This window comes from Cataglyphis hispanica, chromosome 13 (genome assembly GCF_021464435.1).
Source record: "Cataglyphis hispanica isolate Lineage 1 chromosome 13, ULB_Chis1_1.0, whole genome shotgun sequence".
Classification (NCBI taxonomy): Eukaryota; Metazoa; Arthropoda; class Insecta; order Hymenoptera; family Formicidae; genus Cataglyphis; species Cataglyphis hispanica.
The window spans coordinates 4,780,546-4,803,239 of NC_065966.1; the positions used below are offsets into that span (position 1 = coordinate 4,780,546).

General features: G+C 36.2%; 5 protein-coding genes across 15 annotated transcripts in view; 2 read left to right on the plus strand and 3 right to left on the minus strand.

The window, feature by feature from the left end:
• The window catches only part of LOC126854209 (protein cycle), a 27,980-nt gene extending 19,986 nt beyond the window's left edge, over positions 1-7,994 (minus strand). Inside the window, exons 1-3 of one of the 7 annotated variants that reach the window (XM_050600684.1) lie at positions 7,682-7,918; positions 2,035-2,094; positions 1,157-1,216 (exon numbers count right to left, since the gene is read on the minus strand). In XM_050600684.1, the coding sequence (XP_050456641.1) occupies positions 1,157-1,216; positions 2,035-2,083 (109 nt within the window). In that variant the 5' untranslated portion in view covers positions 2,084-2,094; positions 7,682-7,918. Of the gene's footprint in view, positions 1-1,156; positions 1,217-2,034; positions 2,095-7,421; positions 7,569-7,681 lie in introns of those variants that run through there. The other 6 variants (XM_050600690.1, XM_050600685.1, XM_050600688.1 and 3 more) reach the window with 6 other exon arrangements.
• A 512-nt stretch (positions 7,995-8,506) lies between these two features.
• Positions 8,507-9,846, minus strand: LOC126854262 (nitric oxide synthase-interacting protein homolog). The gene is made up of 5 exons (XM_050600829.1): positions 9,659-9,846; positions 9,470-9,581; positions 9,005-9,402; positions 8,809-8,917; positions 8,507-8,731 (listed from the first exon to the last, which is right to left on the minus strand). Exons 1-5 carry the CDS (start codon positions 9,832-9,834, stop codon positions 8,660-8,662), a joined length of 867 nt encoding a protein of 288 aa, XP_050456786.1. The 5' UTR covers positions 9,835-9,846; the 3' UTR covers positions 8,507-8,659.
• Positions 9,847-9,924: 78 nt separating this feature from the next.
• On the minus strand, positions 9,925-11,491 carry LOC126854281 (protein SREK1IP1-like). Of its 4 annotated transcripts, none has more exons than XM_050600865.1 (2): positions 10,592-11,343; positions 9,925-10,071 (listed from the first exon to the last, which is right to left on the minus strand). In XM_050600865.1, exons 1-2 carry the CDS (start codon positions 10,983-10,985, stop codon positions 10,064-10,066), a joined length of 402 nt encoding a protein of 133 aa, XP_050456822.1. In that variant the 5' UTR covers positions 10,986-11,343; the 3' UTR covers positions 9,925-10,063. The 4 variants fall into 4 exon arrangements, with proteins under 4 accessions (XP_050456822.1, XP_050456819.1, XP_050456820.1 ...); XM_050600862.1 differs by lacking the exon at positions 9,925-10,071 and adding an exon at positions 11,353-11,491 and having other exon boundaries at positions 10,134-10,989; XM_050600863.1 differs by lacking the exon at positions 9,925-10,071 and having other exon boundaries at positions 10,134-10,989; positions 11,085-11,340.
• A 427-nt stretch (positions 11,492-11,918) lies between these two features.
• LOC126854221 (heat shock protein 83) lies at positions 11,919-15,731 on the plus strand. Its single transcript, XM_050600737.1, has 3 exons — positions 11,919-12,257; positions 12,560-12,678; positions 12,764-15,731. Exons 1-3 carry the CDS (start codon positions 12,108-12,110, stop codon positions 14,661-14,663), a joined length of 2,169 nt encoding a protein of 722 aa, XP_050456694.1. The 5' UTR covers positions 11,919-12,107; the 3' UTR covers positions 14,664-15,731.
• Positions 15,732-16,429: 698 nt separating this feature from the next.
• LOC126854213 (staphylococcal nuclease domain-containing protein 1) lies at positions 16,430-22,432 on the plus strand. Of its 2 annotated transcripts, XM_050600710.1 has the most exons (10): positions 16,430-16,615; positions 16,740-16,904; positions 17,603-17,724; positions 18,463-18,605; positions 18,693-19,187; positions 19,303-19,783; positions 19,900-20,530; positions 20,602-21,051; positions 21,122-21,328; positions 21,426-22,432. In XM_050600710.1, exons 2-10 carry the CDS (start codon positions 16,854-16,856, stop codon positions 21,531-21,533), a joined length of 2,688 nt encoding a protein of 895 aa, XP_050456667.1. In that variant the 5' UTR covers positions 16,430-16,615; positions 16,740-16,853; the 3' UTR covers positions 21,534-22,432. The 2 variants fall into 2 exon arrangements, with proteins under 2 accessions (XP_050456667.1, XP_050456666.1); XM_050600709.1 differs by having other exon boundaries at positions 16,430-16,904.
• The last annotated feature ends 262 nt before the right edge of the window (positions 22,433-22,694 follow it).

Below are 22,694 nucleotides of genomic sequence, written 5' to 3' on the forward strand. Positions count from 1 at the left end.
AAGTGACCGCAGCCTGCTAGCGATCCCCTCTCTCCCCCTTCTTTGGGTTAAATCTGTCTCGTCCATTCATTAGCGTGATTTTTCGGCAGCCGAAGAGATCAACCCCCTCTCTCATCCCTCCTCTTTTCCCCGTCAATTAATTTTCAGTGATTTCATAGCGCGCGCGCTTGTCCAATTATTCGGCGAAAAGCATCAGATTTTAAATAATGATCTTTGACTTTTTGTTAGCGCTTGCCACGCACACACACACATCGCGAAATTGGAAAATAAAACACGCGACATTTCTTTGTTATCGAGAGTGTGATTAATAATGCATTCTCGAAAAATGCGCCGCTCTGTCGAGATAAGTCGTGAATAAAAATGATTAAAAAAGCAAGTTTATCCTTTCTGTTATCTATAGAATTATTCCTATGTATATATCAGTTGTTCAATATGAAAAAGAATTAGAACATATCTTCTTTAATAAATATACTCAAATTTTTTTTTTTCGTAAAATATGATAAATATAATTTCTGACTGTATGCTTTCATACATGTATAACACACGAGTGTAATTATACTATTCTTTACATATTTATTAAACATTGAAAAATATATACCGATATCTTTTCAATAAAACAAACGCGTTTGTAATAACACCTACATCGAAACTGAACCATCTTATTATATAATACATTCAATCAAGCTACGATTAAGAAATCGCGAGACGGCATAATTGACGTAACGTCATTATAACATTGACGTGTTGAATATAATTGAGATCACATTGAAATCGCTTATATTCTTCGTACTCCTCTCGTATTTGAGTATCAACTTACTTCGATTACCGCCAAGAATATCGGTTATATCCTCAAATTCCGAACTGACCGGCGATTCCGGAATTCGTTTCTCGACATTGATTGGTAAACTGACACTGACCGTCTTCTCTCGTAACACAATACTTTCTCGGAAACAACTACAATCATTGTGTCATTCTATAGCCACGTACGTAACGTCTAGCGACAACGCTATAACGCTCATATCACTCTTAGTATCTCTCCCTCAATAATCTCAATTCTCTGATGTATTATTGTGTGATCAAGGGAAAGATGTTAATTTATTTGACAATTAAAATATGAAAATAATTAATAAAGTACAGTACACAATAATAATCTTACCTTTAGATTCGTATCGAGCCCTTCCATACGTCCATTCATTTGGCTGGACCGTACCAGTGCCTGGAAGCAAAATCATCACGAAAAGAATTATTAAATCTTAATTGATTCACTGGTCGCGCGAATTTTTATAATTGGACGCCCATCGTCTCTGACGATTTATCGTTTGTGCATCGAGACGCGAAAGAAACAAGATGAGTAAACTTTACGCTCAAATAAACAAGACGACAAATTACGAAGTAAATTAAGATTCAGCAATAACGCGCGCGAGAGGAAACTAACGATATTGCATAGATAGAAAAAATAGGATGAGGAAAAAATAAATACCGATAAGACATCAGTTTGCTCGAAATATGTATATGTGCAATAAGTATTGACGTTGCTATTCATATAAATTAATATGATCAAATCTATTTATCGCGAGATATAATCGAATAGATGGCAGAATTTATTTGTACTGTATTTAATATAATTCGCCTCTTGTAAAATTATATTATAAAACGAAATACATTGCGCTTCCTGGAATTATGTTAATAATTTGATGCACAATACGAGCGTAATAACGAGGTATAAACGTCATATCAGGTGCAACAAGTGCTTGTTAAGACTTTATTCCTCATTGTCACGTCGCAACGAGCATCTGCGCCTTTGAAGAGAATTGATTCTACATTTGTGACCGCGTAAAGGGATCTCTATTTTTTTGCCAGTGAATATAATACGCGAACACTTTAAACAAGCATTTTATTTCTAATTCGTAATATATTTATTGTTTATAAATAAAAAAAACATATATATATTTTTTATTATTTTTATTAATTTTTCTTGGGGTGCAAAGTAAAAATTGAAAGTATCCGAGCAAGTAAGCGATAATCGTACTATACCTTCGAATCTGTTTCGGGACGTGTTACGCATCCATTCGTGAGGCCTCATAGTATCGGTGTCTATAAAAGAAAAAATGCATAATTAAAATATAATTTCTTACGAATTAATTGACAATTCCTATTGAGCTTAAGGAAAGATTAAAATGTATTGTATCTAATCAGCGAAGCTTTCGAAAGGATAAACCCTTTAAGCATGAATACATTAACACACTTTCTCGCAAGTAGTGCGATTGAATTTCAGTTATGTAAGTAAGTAGACACAATGTGCAATAATTTAATCACTATATGTGTATTATATAAACATTATCAGCTTCTGTGCTTGACAGATTATGCCTTGCCGGCGACATCCCCTATCGTCGTCACATCAACGAAATACAAAAGCAGCCCCTTTCGCCTACCTGTACTGGTCCTGTGCTCATCCCGGTTTAGGATATTATTAACGCAAGAAGAGATTCAATATCGGTCTGTCGAAAACGCTCAGAGAAATTAGAGGAGAGAGATATGGTTTTGAATAATATAATAAATTTTTTTCACAAGCATAAACAGCAATAGGATATAATTATTACTTTATGTATAATTTATAGCTGTGAATATCGCGATATAGAATTATTAATAAAAAAAATATTGCATTCGTATTAGTAATCATCATTGGCGATTATTACGTCATACGATCATGTAAGATCCTATGAGAAACAGTTCAAAGAAAAAGTTTATAACAAATGTCGAGAGAACAAAAATGTCACAGATGGTGGCGGCAATTCGTTAGCATCCCTCTTGTAGAAACGTGAAAATCGCACACCTGTGCTCAGAAATCGATGGAATCAAATCTTTATCGTTCTCGCGGATTTAATAAACGAGAGAGAAACCGTAAAAGAGGAGAAGTCCTGATTATGAAAAGCAAAAAAAAAAAAAAAAATACTTTGCGTTAAAAATATTAACCCTAAGCAACTTTAGAAACAAAGATAATGCGAGATAAAAATAATATTGCGTAATATTTTTGCGGGATAAGCAACATCGGGAACAAGAAAATGTCGCAATATTTATCAGCCTGTTCGTAAGTATATGTGAACTTTGATTTTCGCGTAAGTGGCTAAAAGAATGCAATCAATGAGAAGACGTTGCGAATACCGATCTCTGACAAAAACAGTCGGATCGCGTTCACGAGTCGTCAATGTCAAGGCGAGCCGACTCGCTTATTTCCTTATCAATGCACAGTTACGTAATCCCCGGCTACCGAAGTGCGATGCACCGATATCCGACACCGCCGCCTTCCATGCTCACACTTCATGTGCTTGACCTGTGACGTAAAAAACACGCACGCACACACGCAATCAAGGCCGTAACGTAACATTCGCAACGCTTCCGTTATGTAAATTTTAATCGCGCGCTTTTTCTAGATTAATACCACATATTCATTACTAATCGATTCAACACGACTCGTTGCACTTGCACAACAAATAATGATCTACGAAAAGAAAAGGAGAAAAAAAAATCGCCGAACCCGTATAATCATCGCGCAGCCTCGCAAGGACACCTGAATGGTTGCGACAATTGAATGCTTGCGATGTTATGAATATATATTGTTACCGATAGGAGACGTATGATTGAAGAAGTAATTTCAGATCGTTGTCCCGCGCGACAATTACGGGAGAGCGATTCCGATGAAGTGGATGCGCGTGCGTCCTTACATGACGCTTAGAGCGGCCGCAGCTTGCGCACGTTGTCGCATGCGGAAAAAACGCGCAATCCAAAATTACATTTTACGTTGCCCGCGCAAAAATAATTACCGCATGCGCGAAGCCGCGTGGACTTCGACGGAAAAGCCGGCTGGATCCGCGTCCCGCATTTTACTGACCGGTATTATTACGTACCCTTACGGGCGTAATGCGATTTGCATTTGAAATACTTTGACCTTTTCAGAACTGTGTGTATGTGTGTGTGTGTGTGTGTGATGCAGTTCGCGGCTAGCCGGAATTTATATCTCCCCCTACGGGCATCCAGCTCACTATATATGAGTGATAGAGAAAACTGATCACGCTCTGACAACTTGAAAAATGGCGTGTCCAATTTATTTTTTAGTTAAATCATAAAATAAATTATTAATTAAGGGAGAGAAAATATAAGACAGCAAGAGTTCTTTTTGTATATAATATAATATTAATTTTATATATAATTAATTATTAAATTATATACCATAATAAATATATCTGCATGTATTAATTTACAGAAATTTGTGCGCAAAAATGAAGAATAATTTTCCGGGATATACCTAGCTTCTTAAATGCGGGTTCTTAAGATCCTTAAAACGCTTTTCAAAACAATGCATTTCAGAGACGGAGTTTAAATCACGACTTTTATGGCTAATTGCCTTATAAACTATTCGCCACCGATTGGAATCTGTCACCGCGATCGTTTGGAAATCGAATCGGCCGAGTTTCTTTACGGCGGAAACCACGAGATCTCTCTCTCTCTCTCTCTCTTTCTCTCGCCCGCTCTTTAATAAATAGACTATGAGCAACACACCGGTCGCGGTCGCCGCCATCGTACATACACACTTTAAACGTTACGTAATGTTTCTTGCGTGTTTTGCGGTGCGCATTACCTCATATCAAAGCAATTCTCGAGCATGGCGAGGCGGCGGCGGCGGCGGCGGTCATTTTCCCACCGGGAGGCGGCCCCTTCCGCGATTCCGTGTGCAAGACACCCTACGTTCGGATTTAACATCGATCGCATTCCGATCTGCACGATTCGACGCTAATCGATTCCCGGCGAAAGCTTTCGTATTTACTCGATGCGTGAAAGTTGACGGCGATTTGCATCTCGCATCCGCGTCTTCGATCATCCAAAGTATCTCGATCGTACGAGACGATCGCGCGCATAGAGCCTTACGCGAGCGATAGTCGTGCCACGTGTATAACACAATTTGACATAAGAGCGTTTTCGATAATATTTCTCTTTGTCAGTCGGTCCACGATTGAAACGATCCGTACATTCGGATCGTGAAATATTACGTAACGAGATCGGCCCGAGAGACCGCGCGGAATCGCAAGAGCGGAGAGGAGACGGCCAGGAAAACTGAATCATCGATTACACTTGTGAGGCTACCAGCGTGGACAATGGCTTCCCCGACCAACCTTGAATAAGTAATCTGCTTCTTGGGGTAATGCGCGTAGGTCGGAAAAATCGTCCAGGTTCGCGGATGCGAAGCGCGATATCGGTCGCACGCGGTGAAAGTATCCACATCATGATTGTATCGACATAGATATGCGCATATCGCACGCGGAGCATGTATCTCATAATTTCAAACCTTAACATGACATAAATCTGTAATACAGTGTGGCGGTGATCAATTTGAAATTGAGTTTATCTTTGCGAAAATATGAAGAAATGAATAGTGTTTTTGAAATATAAATTATTAAAAATAAATATCCTTTTTTTCCTAAATTTTAAATGGAAATCTTATTCGTCGTTTAATTGTACGCGAACTTTACACTTTACACAATTCGATGTCTCAGGAATTAAAGCTCTTGTTGAAGAATCAAAGCAGATGAATGTAAAAGATACGGAATCTATCGGTCAAGTACCTATATCGTCGCTCTCATGTAATGGAAAGAATCGTGCTTCAAGCCGTTCCGTGAATTTCTGTTATGTAACAGATCGGTGTAATAGATATGTAGAATACATGTATAACGTTAATTATCTTTTTAAAAAACCGAGTCGAGTTAGTAAACAAATTTTAAGAAACAAAGATAGTGTACGATACTGTACTGGGTACATTTGGAGAAAGAAAATTGCTCATGTCAGCCTAAAAGAAATGAAAAGCGTCATCGAAAAATTGAATATATATATATATACATACATCGTGTGTAATAGATTTTTGGGTTAAAAAAAATTTCCTTTTAAAATAAAATCAATTATAGCTCTCACGTGAGCGAGAGCCATAAAATTTCGCGTATGTGTAAAATATATTTTTCCGAGCTTTTCACAACAGCAATGGTTTGCTGCTTATGTAATCGTATCGCCGCTTAGTTCTTTGTATCTCATCGTTTTTAACCATTATGCAACAAGCTAACTGATATGCATGGCATAATTTTTCACTTATATATTCCGTGATGCCGGCCGAATACATCCAGAGTGACATGACGCATCGATTTGCTTTTCTCTTGCGAGAATATTCCTGATTGAGCATGGGTCAAGTATTAATGATAAAGTTGTTTCGCGAATCAAAGAGCAAATTATTTTTAATTACTTTTAAAGTGACTTATTATATTATCTCCAAGTATTTTAGCATCATTTACCTGTGTAATCCACACAAATTATAAATTAATATTCAATTAAAATAATTTTCTCTTTAAAATTTCTCTCTCTCTTTCTCTCTCTTATTCATTAAGTCTTTTTCAAATTTATAATAAATTATAATAATCGGCGTAAAAAGCACTTTTGTTTAGAGGCTATCGGAAAAGCAATTTTCAACCGAGAGCAGGGACAGACTTGAAATCTATCTTAAGATCTACCCCCGTACGCACACATTGTTTAGAAAAGTCTGAAGTTTCGGGCCGGATTCTGTATGCAAAGTGCATGCGTAACACTAGCGCACGCGTGCAGGGAGTATCACAGGTCGAGTATACTACGCGCGTGTATGCGATAAGAGCCGCGTCGCGACGCGATTCGTCGCGTTATATCATCGTCTACGAACTATTGTGTGCGACGTGATACGTGTCGCCTTCAGTTTCTTGAACGAGCCATTGAACCGCTCGCTCGCTTCAATTGCGCGGGTTACAAATTGAACGGATGATAAGCACCAGTCGTATAAAAAAAAAATACCCCTCATATCTCCGCGCAATTGATAGAACGAACGGCATCATGGAAATTGATTTCGAATCGTTTCGCTCGATCTTGTCCATTACGTGAGTGTGTCATACGCGTCATGTCAGATAATACTCGTGTTGTCTCGCTGTCGCGGAGAACTCGCGTTTTCCCGCGCTTTTTTTTACTCGAGAGTAACTCCGCAGTTGGTCGAAACAAAGAAGGAACTGATAAATATAATACGTCAGAAACGATAATTCTCTTAAAATTGCGTCAAGATTGCGAATATAAAGAAATGAAAAGAAAAGAGAATTTTGAATAATGCGAAAATTTAAAATAAAAAATGTTTAGAAGAGAGACGCGAAAAAAACGCCATCTTGAAGGATCAGAACGTTCTCTTTAACGAGACAACATTTATAATATCTTTCAGAAGCTTTTGCTACATATATCACAGTATGTAAAACGGCTGACGATGTACGGATAATCAAATTATGCAGAGTTAAATGCGCTCGCGAGATTCTCTTCCACCCCGGCTGCACTTTACACCCGACACAATCGATGCATTTACATGTCCTACTTACGTATTTATATCGTCGGCTGTGAGTGTCATAATCATCTCGTCGTCGATGAATGAAAATCGCGAGGGAAAATCGTCGCCACCCTCCGAGACTGATTCCGCGAATAAAACTGCTTCCGCGTAAAACTTTTATTTATTGCGAACAACGGACACACGCGCCGGAGGTATTTTTGCGTCTCGCGATAATTCGGGTCGTGCTAATTCGCAGGCCGCCGATTCCCGTTCCGGGAATCGGCAAGTTGAACGCAGGAAAACGCCACTCACCTCTTCGTCACCGTCGTCGATGTCGCCGTCCGGTGTTTCCAAATCGCTCCAAGTGTCTTCCGCGCAGCGTAAATCCACATGACACAACGCGACGAAGCGCGCTCGTAACGTTTGAGCGCGAAACCGTGCGAAAATACGCACACGCACTTAACGCACCGTCGTCTTTCGAACGCGCGCGCCGATCCAACCAACGAATCGTCCAACCGTCGTCTCGCAGATTGCCGCTTACCCGGCAGAGCGCGTGTGTTCTCCCATCGAGATGGCGCCACTGTCCCCATCCACCGCAGACTTCAAAGCACGCCGCATCCTGCAAGTATTCGGCGAAGGGTGGGGAGGGAAGGTTTTTTTGAGAGTCTTGCTTTCTCGGTTCGTTTTTTTCTATGAATTTTTTCAGACGCATTATGATAAGACTCCACCTTGCCGCTACAAGTATAAAAATATTGAAACGATCAGCAATAATTACGATAAAATTATAATTTGATATTTCTATTTTATTTCAATTTTTTTTCTGTGTGAAAGAAAATCAATTCGCGGAATCTTCTTTGTCTGAATGTACATTTATATCATTTTAGTCAAGTGCACAAGATTCCGAAATGATTTCTTTTTTTTTTAATGCAAATTTTAGCAATGATTAAATATTTTTAATTATCTCATAGAATCACATATATTAATGATGGCATTAAATACTTTATATGTATATACATTCGTGTATTTTACAATTGTATTCCCTACATTCTATTAATTGAACTAAATAATTATAGTCATATTTTTTAAATATATATATATATATGTGTGTGTATGTGTGTGTGTGTAAGAATGCTAATGCTTGTTTGAACATATTTTATTTAAAAAATTTGAAATAAAATACATAAATATTAATTAATGCTTAATTTGCATTTTTTTATCTACAATCAAGTTTGTACATTCTTAATTATAATTTATTAAAAATCTATACCATAAAGTTATATAAATTTCCCCTCATGCCTGCAACACTGGTCTTTCATGCTTACCCTCTAACGAGTCATTAACAGATGCATAACCAGTACCACCCTGAAAAATGACAAATATATTTTTTAATTATATATATATATTAATCTTCTCAATATTATGTTATTTATTTTACTTACTCTTTGTAAAGGGATAATATCAGATTGTGTTAATTTAGAATTGTCTAAGGGATTAATCCAGTCTTTTTTTATTAATTTTTCCACACATTCCATAGTGACCACATCACCACTGTAAACAAAAAATATTTAAACGGCTGTAACATAATAAAATTTATATTTGCGACTTGTAAAAAAAATAGAAATTCATTTCCCTTACGTTGTCCTTATCGCAGCGCAAGGTACATTGTTGCCCAGAATGTCATGTGTAATGGGACACATGTATCTTGCTTGTTTGACAATAAGTGATCTCTTATCATCTGGATCCTTAACTGGTGTAAATTTTATAGGAATCAAATCTTTCACTTTCAATGGATTTCCACTGACAGGGCAATAAATAGTCTTGTCAGGCTTTTGTAAGGAGATTTCTTTCGCTTCTGGTGTCTTAGAAGGTATCCAGAAGCTTGGTAATACTTTGTCTTCGCCATTTTTCATATTAGACACAGAGATTCCATCCGACGTTGTGTTCGAACCATTTGACACAATAGTCTTTTCACCTTTCAGAAAATTCTGCAGCTTCTTCAATTCTTCATTAGCAGTTTGTTCTTGCGACTGTTCCTGTAACAAATATATCAACAGCAATTTAAACACTGTATTAGTTAAACTTTTTAATGACTGAACTTACCTCTTTTTTCTGCTTTTGTTTTTCATACTCCTTTAATTTTCTTGCATATTCCCTCTTCTTAGTCAAAATATATTCCAGTATTGATTCTTTGTCAAATAGATAGCCATCCTTTCTGTAACATAGATTATGACAAAAATATTCACCTAAACAGAAATATACAAATATATATATATTCTATAAGATACATACGTTATTACTGGATTACTACAAGGTTGTAGAGACAAGCAACAGCAGTCGAAATCCTTGACAGAATCTTTGCCGACTCGTTGAGTATTTGTGCCATAACCTGACGCCGCAGCATCTTTTTTTTTCTCATGATACGTATATACTGCACCCGCAGTACAATTCCTCGCATGTCGCGTCATTGTTATTAATAATTTGCTATTAATAATTTGTTATTAATAATTTGTTAAAATAATTCTCCTCTCCTTTAAGATAATCTTTTGCCTATATTTCCTCGAGCAACATGTGACGAATACGACGGTTCAATAAAAAATGAGGTAGCATCATCTAAATGCACCGGATTGACACATGCAGTAATTTTAACTCGTAGACCAATCCGATGCTTGGATTCTTTCAGCAGCCATGTTCAGCCTAGAAAACTAAATTACCATAATGTTGCCTTTATGTTCTAGTTAGTCCAAGCAAGACGAATAAAGATCCATTTATTTTGCCTATTGTCATATCACCTTTAACGTAAACTCTGAATACGATGAAAAATACAGAAAAATAGATGAATTAAATTTACAATTAGAGATCAACTAAATTAAAATAAATCGATGAAAGATATAAAAAAAGCACGTTTTCATGAAATAATTGACATTTGGTAGGATAGATGCAACTTCTAATGCAATCAGTCAAAAAAATTTACACGAAAATATTGCAAACGTGTTCTTTGTCTTTTATATATGGAAAAATATTCGTGTTACATGTGCTGAGTCAATATAAGAGGAAAACGCATATATAATGACAAAAAGTCATGGTCATTCATTAATATTCAATGACAGAATAAATTGGAATGAACTGGAAGGATCGACGCTCTGATAACACTAACGATCACAATTTATTTTTTATCATTGTTCTCATTGCTCTCGGATGAACTGTCCTTTTTGTGCTTCTTACGTTTCTTATGTTTGGAGCTCTTCTTTTTCTTCTTACGCTTATGTCTCTTCTCTTCCTCGCTGGCCGCTTCTGACTCGGATTCGCTGTCACTGCTGTCCGATCTTTCGCGTTTCTTATGCTTCTTCGTGGACTTCTTCCCCTTGCGTTTTTTCTTCGCCTCCTTTAGCTTCTTCTTCAATTCACGTTCGCGTAATTCTGTCAACGGGGTCACATAATTCTCGTCGCTGTCCGAGCTCGTGCTACTGACGTCCAGCACGATTTCCTTGTTGGGATCGATCTTGATAAAATTGCGACATTGATAGGTTAAGTGTCCGGCGTATCCGCATTTTTTGCAGGCGGGACGTACATGCTCTTTGTTCTGAGGGATCAGTCTGGAAAGTATTCCGGGATCCATAAATCTGTAAAAATGTGCACACGGATGCTACGTAACAATGAAACATAAAATATGCATAAACGAGACACTATGCACGTCTAATTCTGATACTTTTGTTACCGAAATTAACGATTCAATGTGACGCAATAAAATCAGCGTTTCGATTCAATTCGTATATGTCAAGAATAAATACAATTCATGGCAAATATTTTAATTATGTACTTGAGATAAAGAAATGTCAAAAGGTCGATCGTATCAATAAAGAAGAAACTGTTTTCCAGAAATAATCAGGAATCGAGGATAGTCATAAATAATCATAGATATCTAGCTTGAAAATTGCATGAATCATAACTTAATTACGACGCAAAAATTAATTAATTCCACCTACGTTCATGTGTAAAAAATTTTCTGATAATTCTCTGAATCCTTTGACAAAAATAAAATGTGGCTAAAAAAATTTGCTCAGACAATGCAAAATTTTCTAAAGCGTATGAAACGTCTAGACGATTCCTTGATTCGTTAAACAGAAAATGGAATCCTTCGACGCCAAAAGCGGTCGATTACACGTGCGTGGAGGCACGCACACAGCCAAACACAAGACAACGCCGCGCACGCGCTCGCACCAAAACGTTTATTCGAAAAGCGTGTTTCGAGCTATCGCGATGGTTCTAGATGTCGGGAAGATGTCGTCATTTCCTGTTACCACGCTAGTCGCGGGAGTGAAGCTACAAGTCAATACGAGCGGACGCGCGTCCTTGGGAAAATCGCGCGCGACAGGTCGTATTAATTGACTATTGAAATTTTGCAACAATACAATTTAGGATGCTCGTCACAATTTCCTGTCCCCGAACGACCCCGAGGAGCTAACTTGATAGAAGCTTCTAGAAGCCGGGCGGGCTTCCGCTCTCAAACATTCTAGAATCTTCAGAACTCGATAAAAGCAGCTGCTGCGCGCCACTATTCAATACTCTTGAAAGCGACCGCGTTGGGAACGTATCGTTGCTCCAAGCAAGTTTTCTCTCGTCGAGCTAGTCTACTTCTCGAATAAGGACCGCGATTACGACGCGAGTGCATTCGTGTGCTTTTTAATTCAGCTGTGATTGACGTCTTTTTGACATTCAGTTGAATAATAAACTGAAAAAAATGCCAGAAGACGTAAGCATGGCGGATGCAAACGAGGTTGAGACCTTCGCCTTCCAGGCCGAGATCGCTCAGTTGATGAGCCTGATTATCAATACCTTCTACTCGAACAAGGAAATATTCATCCGAGAATTGATCTCCAATTCGTCTGATGTAAGTGCCTCGTGTATTATCGATAAAAAAAATCAATGATTATCGTGCCCCATTTTCGAAATTATTTTAATGCACGTGGGATAATTTTATATTTTATTGAATTTTAATAAACGCGTTGTAGTTATATTTCAATCTGAAAAAAAAAAAAAAAAAAATTTGTGAGAACATTTTCTTTTTTATTATATATACTTGTAAATTTATGAAAAAAGCATTATTAGAAATATTTGTGTAAATCTCGATGTGTAATAAAAAATTGAACTTTATTATTAATACAATACTAATTTTTACATAAATTTGTTTAGGCATTGGACAAGATACGATATGAATCTCTCACAGACCCATCCAAGCTGGATACATGCAAGGAACTGTTCATTAAGATTATACCAAACAAAAATGACCGTACCTTGACAATTCTTGATTCGTAAGTATCAATTTTCTATAGAGATGTACATGTACAGAATATATTGATGACAGTAATTATTAAATTTTCTTTTTTCTTTTCACAGTGGTATTGGTATGACCAAAGCTGATCTTGTAAACAATCTGGGTACTATTGCCAAGTCTGGTACAAAGGCATTCATGGAGGCATTGCAGGCAGGTGCTGATATTTCCATGATTGGACAGTTTGGTGTAGGTTTTTACTCGGCATATCTTGTGGCTGACAAAGTCACTGTAATCTCGAAACACAATGATGACGAGCAATACTTGTGGGAATCTTCTGCTGGAGGTTCGTTCACTGTTCGGCCTGACAATGGCGAACCTATTGGACGAGGCACAAAGATCATCTTGCACATCAAGGAAGATCAAACTGAATATTTGGAGGAATCAAAAATTAAGGAGATTGTAAAGAAACATTCCCAATTCATTGGCTATCCCATCAAGCTTGTTGTAGAGAAGGAGCGTGATAAGGAACTGAGCGAGGATGAAGAAGAAGAACCTGCAAAGGAGGGTGAGACTGAAGACGAAAAGCCAAAGATCGAAGATGTCGGCGAAGATGAGGAAGAAGATAAACCCAAAGAAGAGAAAAAGAAGAAGAAGAAGACTATCAAGGAGAAGTACACCGAAGATGAGGAATTGAATAAGACCAAACCGATCTGGACAAGGAATCCAGATGACATTACGCAGGAAGAGTATGGTGAATTTTACAAGAGCTTGACCAATGATTGGGAAGATCATTTGGCTGTGAAACATTTCTCTGTAGAGGGGCAGTTGGAGTTCAGAGCACTGCTGTTTATTCCACGTCGTGCACCATTTGATCTGTTTGAGAACAAGAAGAGGAAGAACAACATCAAATTGTATGTACGACGTGTTTTCATCATGGACAACTGCGAGGATTTGATTCCTGAGTATCTGAACTTCATCAAGGGTGTTGTAGACAGCGAAGATCTGCCTCTGAATATCTCTCGTGAGATGTTGCAACAGAATAAAATCCTGAAAGTTATCAGAAAAAATCTTGTTAAGAAATGCTTGGAACTTTTTGAAGAATTGTCGGAGGATAAGGAGAACTATAAGAAGTGTTATGAGCAATTCAGCAAGAATCTGAAATTAGGTATTCACGAGGACAGCCAAAATAGGAAGAAGCTCTCAGAGTTGCTGCGCTATCACACTTCTGCATCTGGTGACGAAATGTGCTCTCTTAAAGATTACGTCGGCAGGATGAAAGAAAATCAGAAGCACATTTACTACATCACTGGCGAGAGCAGGGAGCAAGTCGCCAATAGCTCATTTGTGGAGCGCGTAAAGAAGCGTGGTTTCGAGGTTGTTTATATGACTGAACCCATTGATGAGTACGTTGTCCAGCAGCTGAAGGAATTCGACGGAAAGCAGTTGGTATCTGTCACAAAGGAAGGCTTGGAATTGCCAGAGGATGAGGAGGAAAAGAAAAAGCGCGAGGAAGACAAGGCCAAATTCGAGAACCTTTGCAAAGTCATGAAGGATATCTTAGACAAGAAGGTCGAAAAGGTAGTTGTGTCCAACAGATTGGTCGATTCGCCTTGCTGTATCGTCACATCACAATATGGCTGGACGGCGAATATGGAAAGGATCATGAAGGCACAAGCCCTTCGAGACACATCCACCATGGGATATATGGCAGCGAAAAAGCATTTGGAGATCAATCCTGATCATCCTATCATGGAAAATTTGAGGCAAAAGGCTGAAGCTGACAAACACGATAAGTCTGTTAAAGATCTAGTCATGTTGCTGTTCGAGACTGCGCTCCTGTCATCTGGTTTTGCGCTCGAGGATCCCCAGGTTCACGCATCCAGAATATACAGGATGATCAAACTCGGCTTGGGCTTTGATGATGAGGATACGCCGTCTCCCGAGGACGAGAAGATGGAGACGGAAGTACCGACGTTGGAAGGAGATGCAGAAGAAGCATCAAGGATGGAAGAAGTAGATTAAGATGTATTAAGTTCTTATTTAGATTCATCCATTCATAAAAAAAATAAAAAAAATATTTAGTTTTTTTTTTTTTTTTAATATGAAAATAATTTGATAAGATATTGCAACTTTTTATTATCTTCCACATAGAATTCTACAAATAGATAAATTCGAAAAACATAAATTGTATTAAAAAAAAAAAAAAAAGAAATACTAATTAATAAATATTAATTCTATTTAAAATTTAAAGTATTTTTACAATATACTTCTCTTGGCAAGAATAAGAAAAAAATATTTAATACTTAAAGTAAAATTAAATATCAATTTTTAAGCAAAAATCTTTCTAAATCTTTCTTTATTTTAAATTTAAGTTAAATTTAAATTAAGAAAAATTTTAAGATTAAGTTAGTCTTTCATTTTCTATTTAAAACTAGAAAAATAAGAAAGATTGTTCTATTTAATTATACTTTAAATATTAAGTGTTTTATTTTTTTTTCTCTTGATGTGGAAATTATGCATATTTTAAACTTTAAATAGAATTAATATTTCCATCAATAAAATGATTAAATTTTGTTTTTCCAAATTTATATCTATTTTTACAATTTTATGTGGAAGAATAATATAAAGATACAAATATTAAAATATTTATTATTGTATCACCTTGTTGACTGCATCTTTCCCATCTTTTCAATTTCTTCGTTAAGAACATGCGCTAGAATATGAGTAATCATCGTAGGATACATAGAAAGATGTAATAGACAAGAGAAAAACTTATGCTGTTCATAATTACACTGAAATACCATATGATTATTAGTGTTCATGTCTCATTGCAATGTTAAACAAGATATATTACAAATTTATCGAAATTTTTTATAAAATTTTTGTTGAAGGCTTGTTAAAGATAATTTTAATATCTATATCTTAATACATTCTCTGGCTAAGAGAATATAGATTCCAAACTTATATAAAATATTGTATTTAAACTTAATTCGTTTATTTCAAGAACGAATGAATGAAAATATACATGTCTGTATATGATACGATTTTGTGAGTTTGAAATCATTAAAGACTGATACGTGCGATGATAAATTAGGTTGTTTTCACTTATTTTATTAATATTACTCAAAACAACCTTATGATAATTAGCATGTCTTGGGAAAACTCACTACGTTCTATTATATATAAGTAACATTGTCAATGATATAATAGTAAATTTAATATAGGATAAAACATTTCGTATTTGTTCTTTAAATTGCTATATAAAAAATCGATACATCAATAACAGAATAATATCTGAATAAACTAAGATATTTGCATGATAAAAATAACTTGCTATTATTTTTGATGTGTCTAAAATGATTAATGTCAATGTTCTTTGTGAATTATTTTTGGAGCGCATTTAGAAATCTTTCTAACAAGAAACACATAAAATAATGTCACACAATTGGCTAGCAACTAGAAAAATTTTCAAGCCTTCAAAGTTCTCTATTTGATATCCAATTGCGTGATATCGAAGGTCTGTTCGTTTTACTCGCACTTCCTAGAATTCTTTGCATTTAAAAATGAGATAAAATATATATTCGGGCGTTGATCGAATATCTTGTTTTCTTATTAGAAAAAAAAATTAGTAAACTTTCTTGATAGTCACGAAAATTTGTTCGTGGTTGGTCGTCTTTAATCATAATATCGTTGATAATGCAAATTAAAGAAATGAATTTCCGATTCATTCGATCTACGCACGATTTCGACCATTTCGATTCAATCTCTCGCCACTTCTTCTTATGCTCGACCCTCGACTTTGATGAGCTCGAAGCTCGAAGTCGCAGCATAGAGTGCGACACCGTGCCGCGTGCTGTATGTCGCGTGTTGCCACATCACCACCAAATCAAACGAATTTCTGAGCGTGTTTTTGATGTAGATTGCGCTCGTGCCGGACAACTACTACTCCACACAATACGTGGAAAGTGGAAAGCGTGAGTGACCGCCAGTCTTTCCTTCTCTGACCATATTACAGCCCAATATGTCAACTTACTCCTGAGCATAGTCTCGCGTATTTTTAATAATAATACACAAGAGGAGCGATAAATTCTCTCATAGAATCCGAGTGCAGCTATACATAATTGGGTCCGAGAGCGCACGAGTGGAGCGCTAATAGAATCATCGTTAACTGCGAAATACTTCCATTCTTCAAAGAACATCGTGGAGCGCATCATGAGCGCACCTCAGGCACCAGTAAAATTGAGAAATGGAGTGGTGAAACAGGTAAGAAACCACACCGTGGATCATGCCGGCTTATTATGATGAATTCACGCGTGTTTCGTCAGCGATTCTTATGACTCTTGTCATTACCGCCGTGCGATGTTGACTTCTTGTCTGCTCGCCCAGCTGGCAGAAAACAGACTATAGAACATATGGTTACAAAATCTGAAGTATCATCTTAGCGGCATTTTCAGGGTTGTCAGGTCGGTATAAAAACTCGCCCAGAGATTATCTAAAAAAAAAGAATAAAAGGTTGCATAATCAAACAAGCACACAAATGATGATTACAAAACAAATAGTATGGTCAAGAATATTGTGAAATTGTAAGAACGTATGCAAAAAAGAAAAAAAAAGAATCTTATTGAGAACAGTTAAGAATTTTTCTATTTTTTGTCCAAAAATTAAAAACCAAAGTCTGACAATCCTGATGGCATTCCATGTGTTTTGAAGCATGAATCACATATTTGTATAATGTTAATGGGAATATTTTATCTAATGTTTTTATTTTGCTTATCTCTTCCTTTACCTTCTTTACTTCTTTCATCAAATATTTTTGCTAAGAGTTTGTTATAACTTGGAAAAGTTCTATGAAAACTATTAACAATTGCATAATAAATATATTCTCATTTAACAAATTAAATAACATTAAATATTTTTGGAGTACTTAGATTTTCTTATGATGCAAAATTTTCCTTCCAAAGGTGACATCTGGAGATACTGTCGTTATCCGTGGACAGCCTATGGGAGGTCCTCCACCTGAAGTAACAATTACTTTGTGCAACATTACTGCTCCAAAATTAGAACGTTGGAAAGGAAATGATAGGTAAATATAGAATCATAACATCTAGATACATAATTTTTGCTTGTAAAGATTCTTTAAAATTATTTCTATATCATATATATATATATATAAATCATGAACAATTTTTATAATTATAAGATAATTTATTTAGCTTATTAAGACTTAAATAATAAATATCCATAAATAAATAAGATGAGATGGGCAAATTAGAATCAACACACTGGATGAGGTGCCAAAAATATATTATTCCTCATATATGTAACTAATTGTGTTTATTAGATGTTTTGGTCCAAATATTAGACTTATCTTCAGTAATTTTATATAATACATAAATCAAAATAAATAAAATTAGAATATAAAAGAGATAGATAAAAGAAATGAACATACATACTTTGACATAGGAGTAAGACAGAATAAATAATATTAGGAGCATATCAAATGAGTCGCTCTTGTCAATGGTGAAAATATTGATATACGAATTTTTGAAACATGAAAGTTATGGTCGAGATATAAACAAATATATAATATATATATATAATATTGCAGTGACTTAAATTTTTTCAAATTGTCTATTATTGATAAATACTTTTTGTTTAATTGATCTATATTGTTGTGGAGATTTAAACATTATTAAATGACAAAAAAATAGTTTAAATCTTTTGGCTTTTATTTACTCGTCTCATTTTATTTATTTAATAATTTTGTAAACAATAATTTAGTTTTGAAAATATTAAAATACTAACTTGTATATATCTGTAGTACGGATGAGACCAAAGATGAACCATATGCTTGGGAAGCAAGGGAATTTTTACGTCGGAAGTTGATTGGTCAAGATGTCACCTTTGCCACTGAAAAGTCAGTCAATACAGCCAGAACATATGGAACAGTCTGGTTAGGGAAAGGTATAGTTGCAATAATTATATGTGATAGAATTTGAAAAATTGATCTTATATTTAACAAGCAATTATTTAGCAATTATTATTTCGTAGACAGAAACGGCGAAAATGTGATCGAAACTTTGGTATCTGAGGGTCTAGTGACTGTTAAAAAGGATAACCGTAATCCCACAGCCGAGCAGCAGCGATTGGTCGAATTGGAGAACATCGCGAAAGCTGCAAAGAAAGGAAAGTGGTCGGATTCGCCGATTTCCGAGCACATACGCGATATCAAATGGACCGTCGATGATCCTCGAAAATTGGTTGAGAAATTCGGCAAGAAACCTGTCAAAGCGGTGATTGAGTTTGTATTTGATGGCTCCACCGTCAAAGCATTCCTCTTGCCCGATTTCTACAATATAACACTGATGATCTCGGGGGTTCGTTGTCCTGGCTGGCCCAATGGGCGTCGTGAAAATTCCGTCGGCGATCCTTATGCAGATGAAGCTAGATACTTTGTGGAATCGCGGCTTTTACATAGAGATGTCGAGATAGTGTTGGAATCGGTCAACAATAACAATTTTATCGGCAGTATTATTCATCCTAAAGGTAAATAATTCATGGCATATTAATTAACGATAATCAAATATATTAAAAATTAGATACTCGAAATTATTGAATTTGTAGAAACTATTGTTTATGTATATCGTACTTTTTATATTAGGAAACATTGCCGAAATTTTGTTGAGTGAGGGTTTCGCCAAATGTCAAGATTGGTCGATCAGTAACAGTAGAGCTGGTGCGGAAAAACTGTATCTCGCCGAAAAGGCCGCAAAGGAGGCGCGTTTGCGCCTTTGGAAAGATTACAAACCGTCCGGTCCACAGATTGAATTTACCGGTACCATTGTGGAAATCATTAATGCGGACGCGCTCATTATTCGAACGCAAAATGGAGAGAACAAGAAAGTATTTCTGAGCAGTATTCGACCGCCCACCCGTGAGAAGAAGAATACCGAAGACAGCAATAATACTGCTCGGCCAAAAGATTTCAGACCTCTTTATGACATACCCTGGATGTTAGAAGCGCGAGAATTTTTGCGTGAGAAATTCATCAGGAAGAATGTAAAAGTAGTTGTCGATTATACACAGCCGGCTAGGGACAACTTTCCGGAAAAATTGTGCTGCACTGTAACCTGTGGCAAAACGTAAGTAAGAGTAGAGATTAGAGAGAATAAAGAATAAAGATTCGCTGTTACTTTCAATTTACATCAAGAACTGTTAAGAATTATTAATCATTTCTATTTTTTTATCATGTCGACAGAAATATTGCAGAAGCATTAGTCGCTCGCGGTCTTGCACGAGTCATCAAGTACAGGCAAAATGATGATCAGCGTTCCTCTCACTATAATCTTCTGCAGGTCGCTGAGAGTAAAGCGGAAAAGTCACAGCACGGACTTCATGCAAAAAAAGACATTCCAGTTCACAGAATAGTGGATCTCTCGAACGATCCTTCGAAAGCGAAGGCGTTCTTGACTTCGCTCAAGCGAGCGCAGGGAATTAAAGCGGTTGTTGAATTCGTTACGAGCGGCTCACGTCTGAAACTTTATCTTCCTAAGGAAGATTATGTTATTACGTTTGTGTTGGCTGGGATAAGAACTCCGCGTTGCCAGAGAACATTGCCTGGCGGCGGAGTAGTAAAAGCTGACGAATATGGCGAGAAAGCATTAGCCTTTACCAAGGAACATTGTTTCCAACGAGATGTAGAGATCAAGATTGAGAACACAGAAACAAAGTTAAGCGGTTTCATTGGCTGGTTAACAGTGAACGACGTCAATATGTCTGTTGCTCTGGTTGAAGAAGGTTTGGCTGAAGTTGTAAATTTCCCAGATTCCGGAGAACTCACGAGAACTCTTAAAGCTGCGGAGGAACGTGCAAAAGCAAAAAAACTCAACGTAAGTACACGTGCTTATTATTTATTAATTGGATAATAAAAGAAATAGAAATATAATATTTTACCTTACAGATTTGGAAGAATCGTGTGGAAGCGCCAGTGGAGAGCGATAAGATTGTGGACGAAAAGGAAGGGCAAGAGCGCAAGATAGATTACCAGAAAGTCGTGATCTCCGAAGTAACCGATGATCTTCACTTCTACGCCCAGTTTGTCAATCAGGGTACCTTGTTGGAGAACATGCTTCTGCAATTGCGTCAAGAGTTAGCTGCTAATCCGCCACTTCCTGGTGCTTACAAACCGACCAGGGGAGATTTGGCGGTTGCAAAATTCAGCGGCGATGATCAGTGGTATCGCGTGAAAACAGAAAAGGTCTCTGGCACTAATGTTAGCGTATTCTACATCGATTACGGTAATAGAGAGACCCTTAATGTTACGCGGGTCGCTGATCTGCCTGCGCGCTTTGCGACCGACAAACCGTACGCCCACGAATACACCCTCGCATGTGTAACTCTTCCGAGCGACGTAAGTAACATTTTTTTACAATCTTTTTTCAAAATGTGTATTATTATGCTCAGATAATATATGTTTGCAGACTGATGACAAGAGAGCAGCAGTGGATGCGTTTAAGGAAGATGTATTGGATAAAATTTTGCTGCTAAATATCGAATATAAATTAAGCAACAATGTAATTGCTGTGACACTGATGCATCCAAGCACAAATGAGGACATCGGAAAAGGACTTATCTCCGACGGGTTTTTGCACGTTCAAAAGCACCGGGATAGGAGGCTCACTAAATTGGTTAGTCAATTTTATATTTCGTCTCGTAGTTTAATCTATATCGATAAGAATTATTATGAGAATTTATATTTATACGGTTGTGTATATTAATTTGCAGATTGAAGAATACAAAAAGGCTGAGGAAGATGCGAAGCACAACCATCGCAATATCTGGATGTACGGAGATGTAAGGCCGGAAGATGACGAAAAAGAATTTGGATTGTAATTGATATAAATGCTCAAATATGGGAAAAACATTATTGACGGGGAAGAAAAGGACAGATTATGTTATAAAAACAAAAAAAAACAATAAAAAAAACAATAGGTATATAATACTATGTATCCTACATAGGTATAAATAAGAATAATGAATGTCGATATGGGAGTTATAATGTCGCGTTAGTCGCAAATTGCAATTATATATCTCAGTATATAAAAAAAGGATTGTACATAACGATTTTACTAATTTCTGTAATACAATGAACAAAGCGCGTATGTGTGTGCAGTTTTTGAACGAGGCTTCGCGATCGTTGATGTCACATCGACATAAACATTCATTATTAACTTGGTGCCGCAAATACAAATTGTTTGAGGATTCAATATTTTCCATTTGTATGAAATTTTCAATGTGCAATTCAACACGTTAGATACGTTCAATCATGTTAGATATATTAATTACTTGCTTTTTCTATAAATGATCATGTTTAATGTGTGTATGCTACTCTTTTGAAGTTTTTATATGCAAGGATGATGATTATGTAGCTGTAGAATATTCATAATCGCAAATATAATTGGACACTGATATCTAAACAGAAATAGAAAAAAATTCATATCAGCAGAGTATTAGAGTATCAACAGAATATTTTCAATTAAAGCGACATTCGACATATTGTCATCCAAGAAATAATAGTTTTCAACTTTTAATGACATGATGATAAATGTATATGCAAATGTTTATGTATGCGCGTGCGCACGTGGATTCAATATAACACGAATACATAAATATGGGGATATAATCCAAAGGGAAGTTACTGTACAATTATATCATCTTTCTCTATCGTCCTTTCGAATAAATTTCACATTATATATGTACCGCGTTATATCCATAAACGAGTTTGAAATTAATGTACTTACAAGAAATTATTTATGCAGTTGTCCTACAAATCAGTCCTATACAAATTGCAGTACAAGACAAATATGAAAATTAAGCGTTCAAAATATTTACAATAAACAAATGTTATCTATTGTATGTTCGGGTAAAGTATAATTTTCTGTGGCACAAAGAATATATATTAATATACATATAACAAGAATATATATTATTCTTTATGCACCACAGAATAAACATTTATTTTATCGGAATTATATATATATATATATATATATA

Coding starts and splice junctions, on each gene's coding strand:
- LOC126854262 (XM_050600829.1), bottom strand. CDS start 9,834: ATGACGCGACATGCGAGGAATTGTACTGCGGGTGCAGTATATACGTAT. Junction 9,403..9,469: donor AACAAAAGCAGAAAAAAGAG/GTAAGTTCAGTC, acceptor TATTTGTTACAG/GAACAGTCGCAAGAACAAAC. Junction 8,918..9,004: donor TGCGCTGCGATAAGGACAAC/GTAAGGGAAATG, acceptor TTTTGTTTACAG/TGGTGATGTGGTCACTATGG.
- LOC126854281 (XM_050600862.1), bottom strand. CDS start 10,985: ATGGATCCCGGAATACTTTCCAGACTGATCCCTCAGAACAAAGAGCAT.
- LOC126854221 (XM_050600737.1), top strand. CDS start 12,108: ATGCCAGAAGACGTAAGCATGGCGGATGCAAACGAGGTTGAGACCTTC. Junction 12,258..12,559: donor TGATCTCCAATTCGTCTGAT/GTAAGTGCCTCG, acceptor AAATTTGTTTAG/GCATTGGACAAGATACGATA. Junction 12,679..12,763: donor ACCTTGACAATTCTTGATTC/GTAAGTATCAAT, acceptor TTCTTTTCACAG/TGGTATTGGTATGACCAAAG.
- LOC126854213 (XM_050600709.1), top strand. CDS start 16,854: ATGAGCGCACCTCAGGCACCAGTAAAATTGAGAAATGGAGTGGTGAAA. Junction 17,725..18,462: donor CGTTGGAAAGGAAATGATAG/GTAAATATAGAA, acceptor ATATATCTGTAG/TACGGATGAGACCAAAGATG. Junction 18,606..18,692: donor AACAGTCTGGTTAGGGAAAG/GTATAGTTGCAA, acceptor ATTATTTCGTAG/ACAGAAACGGCGAAAATGTG.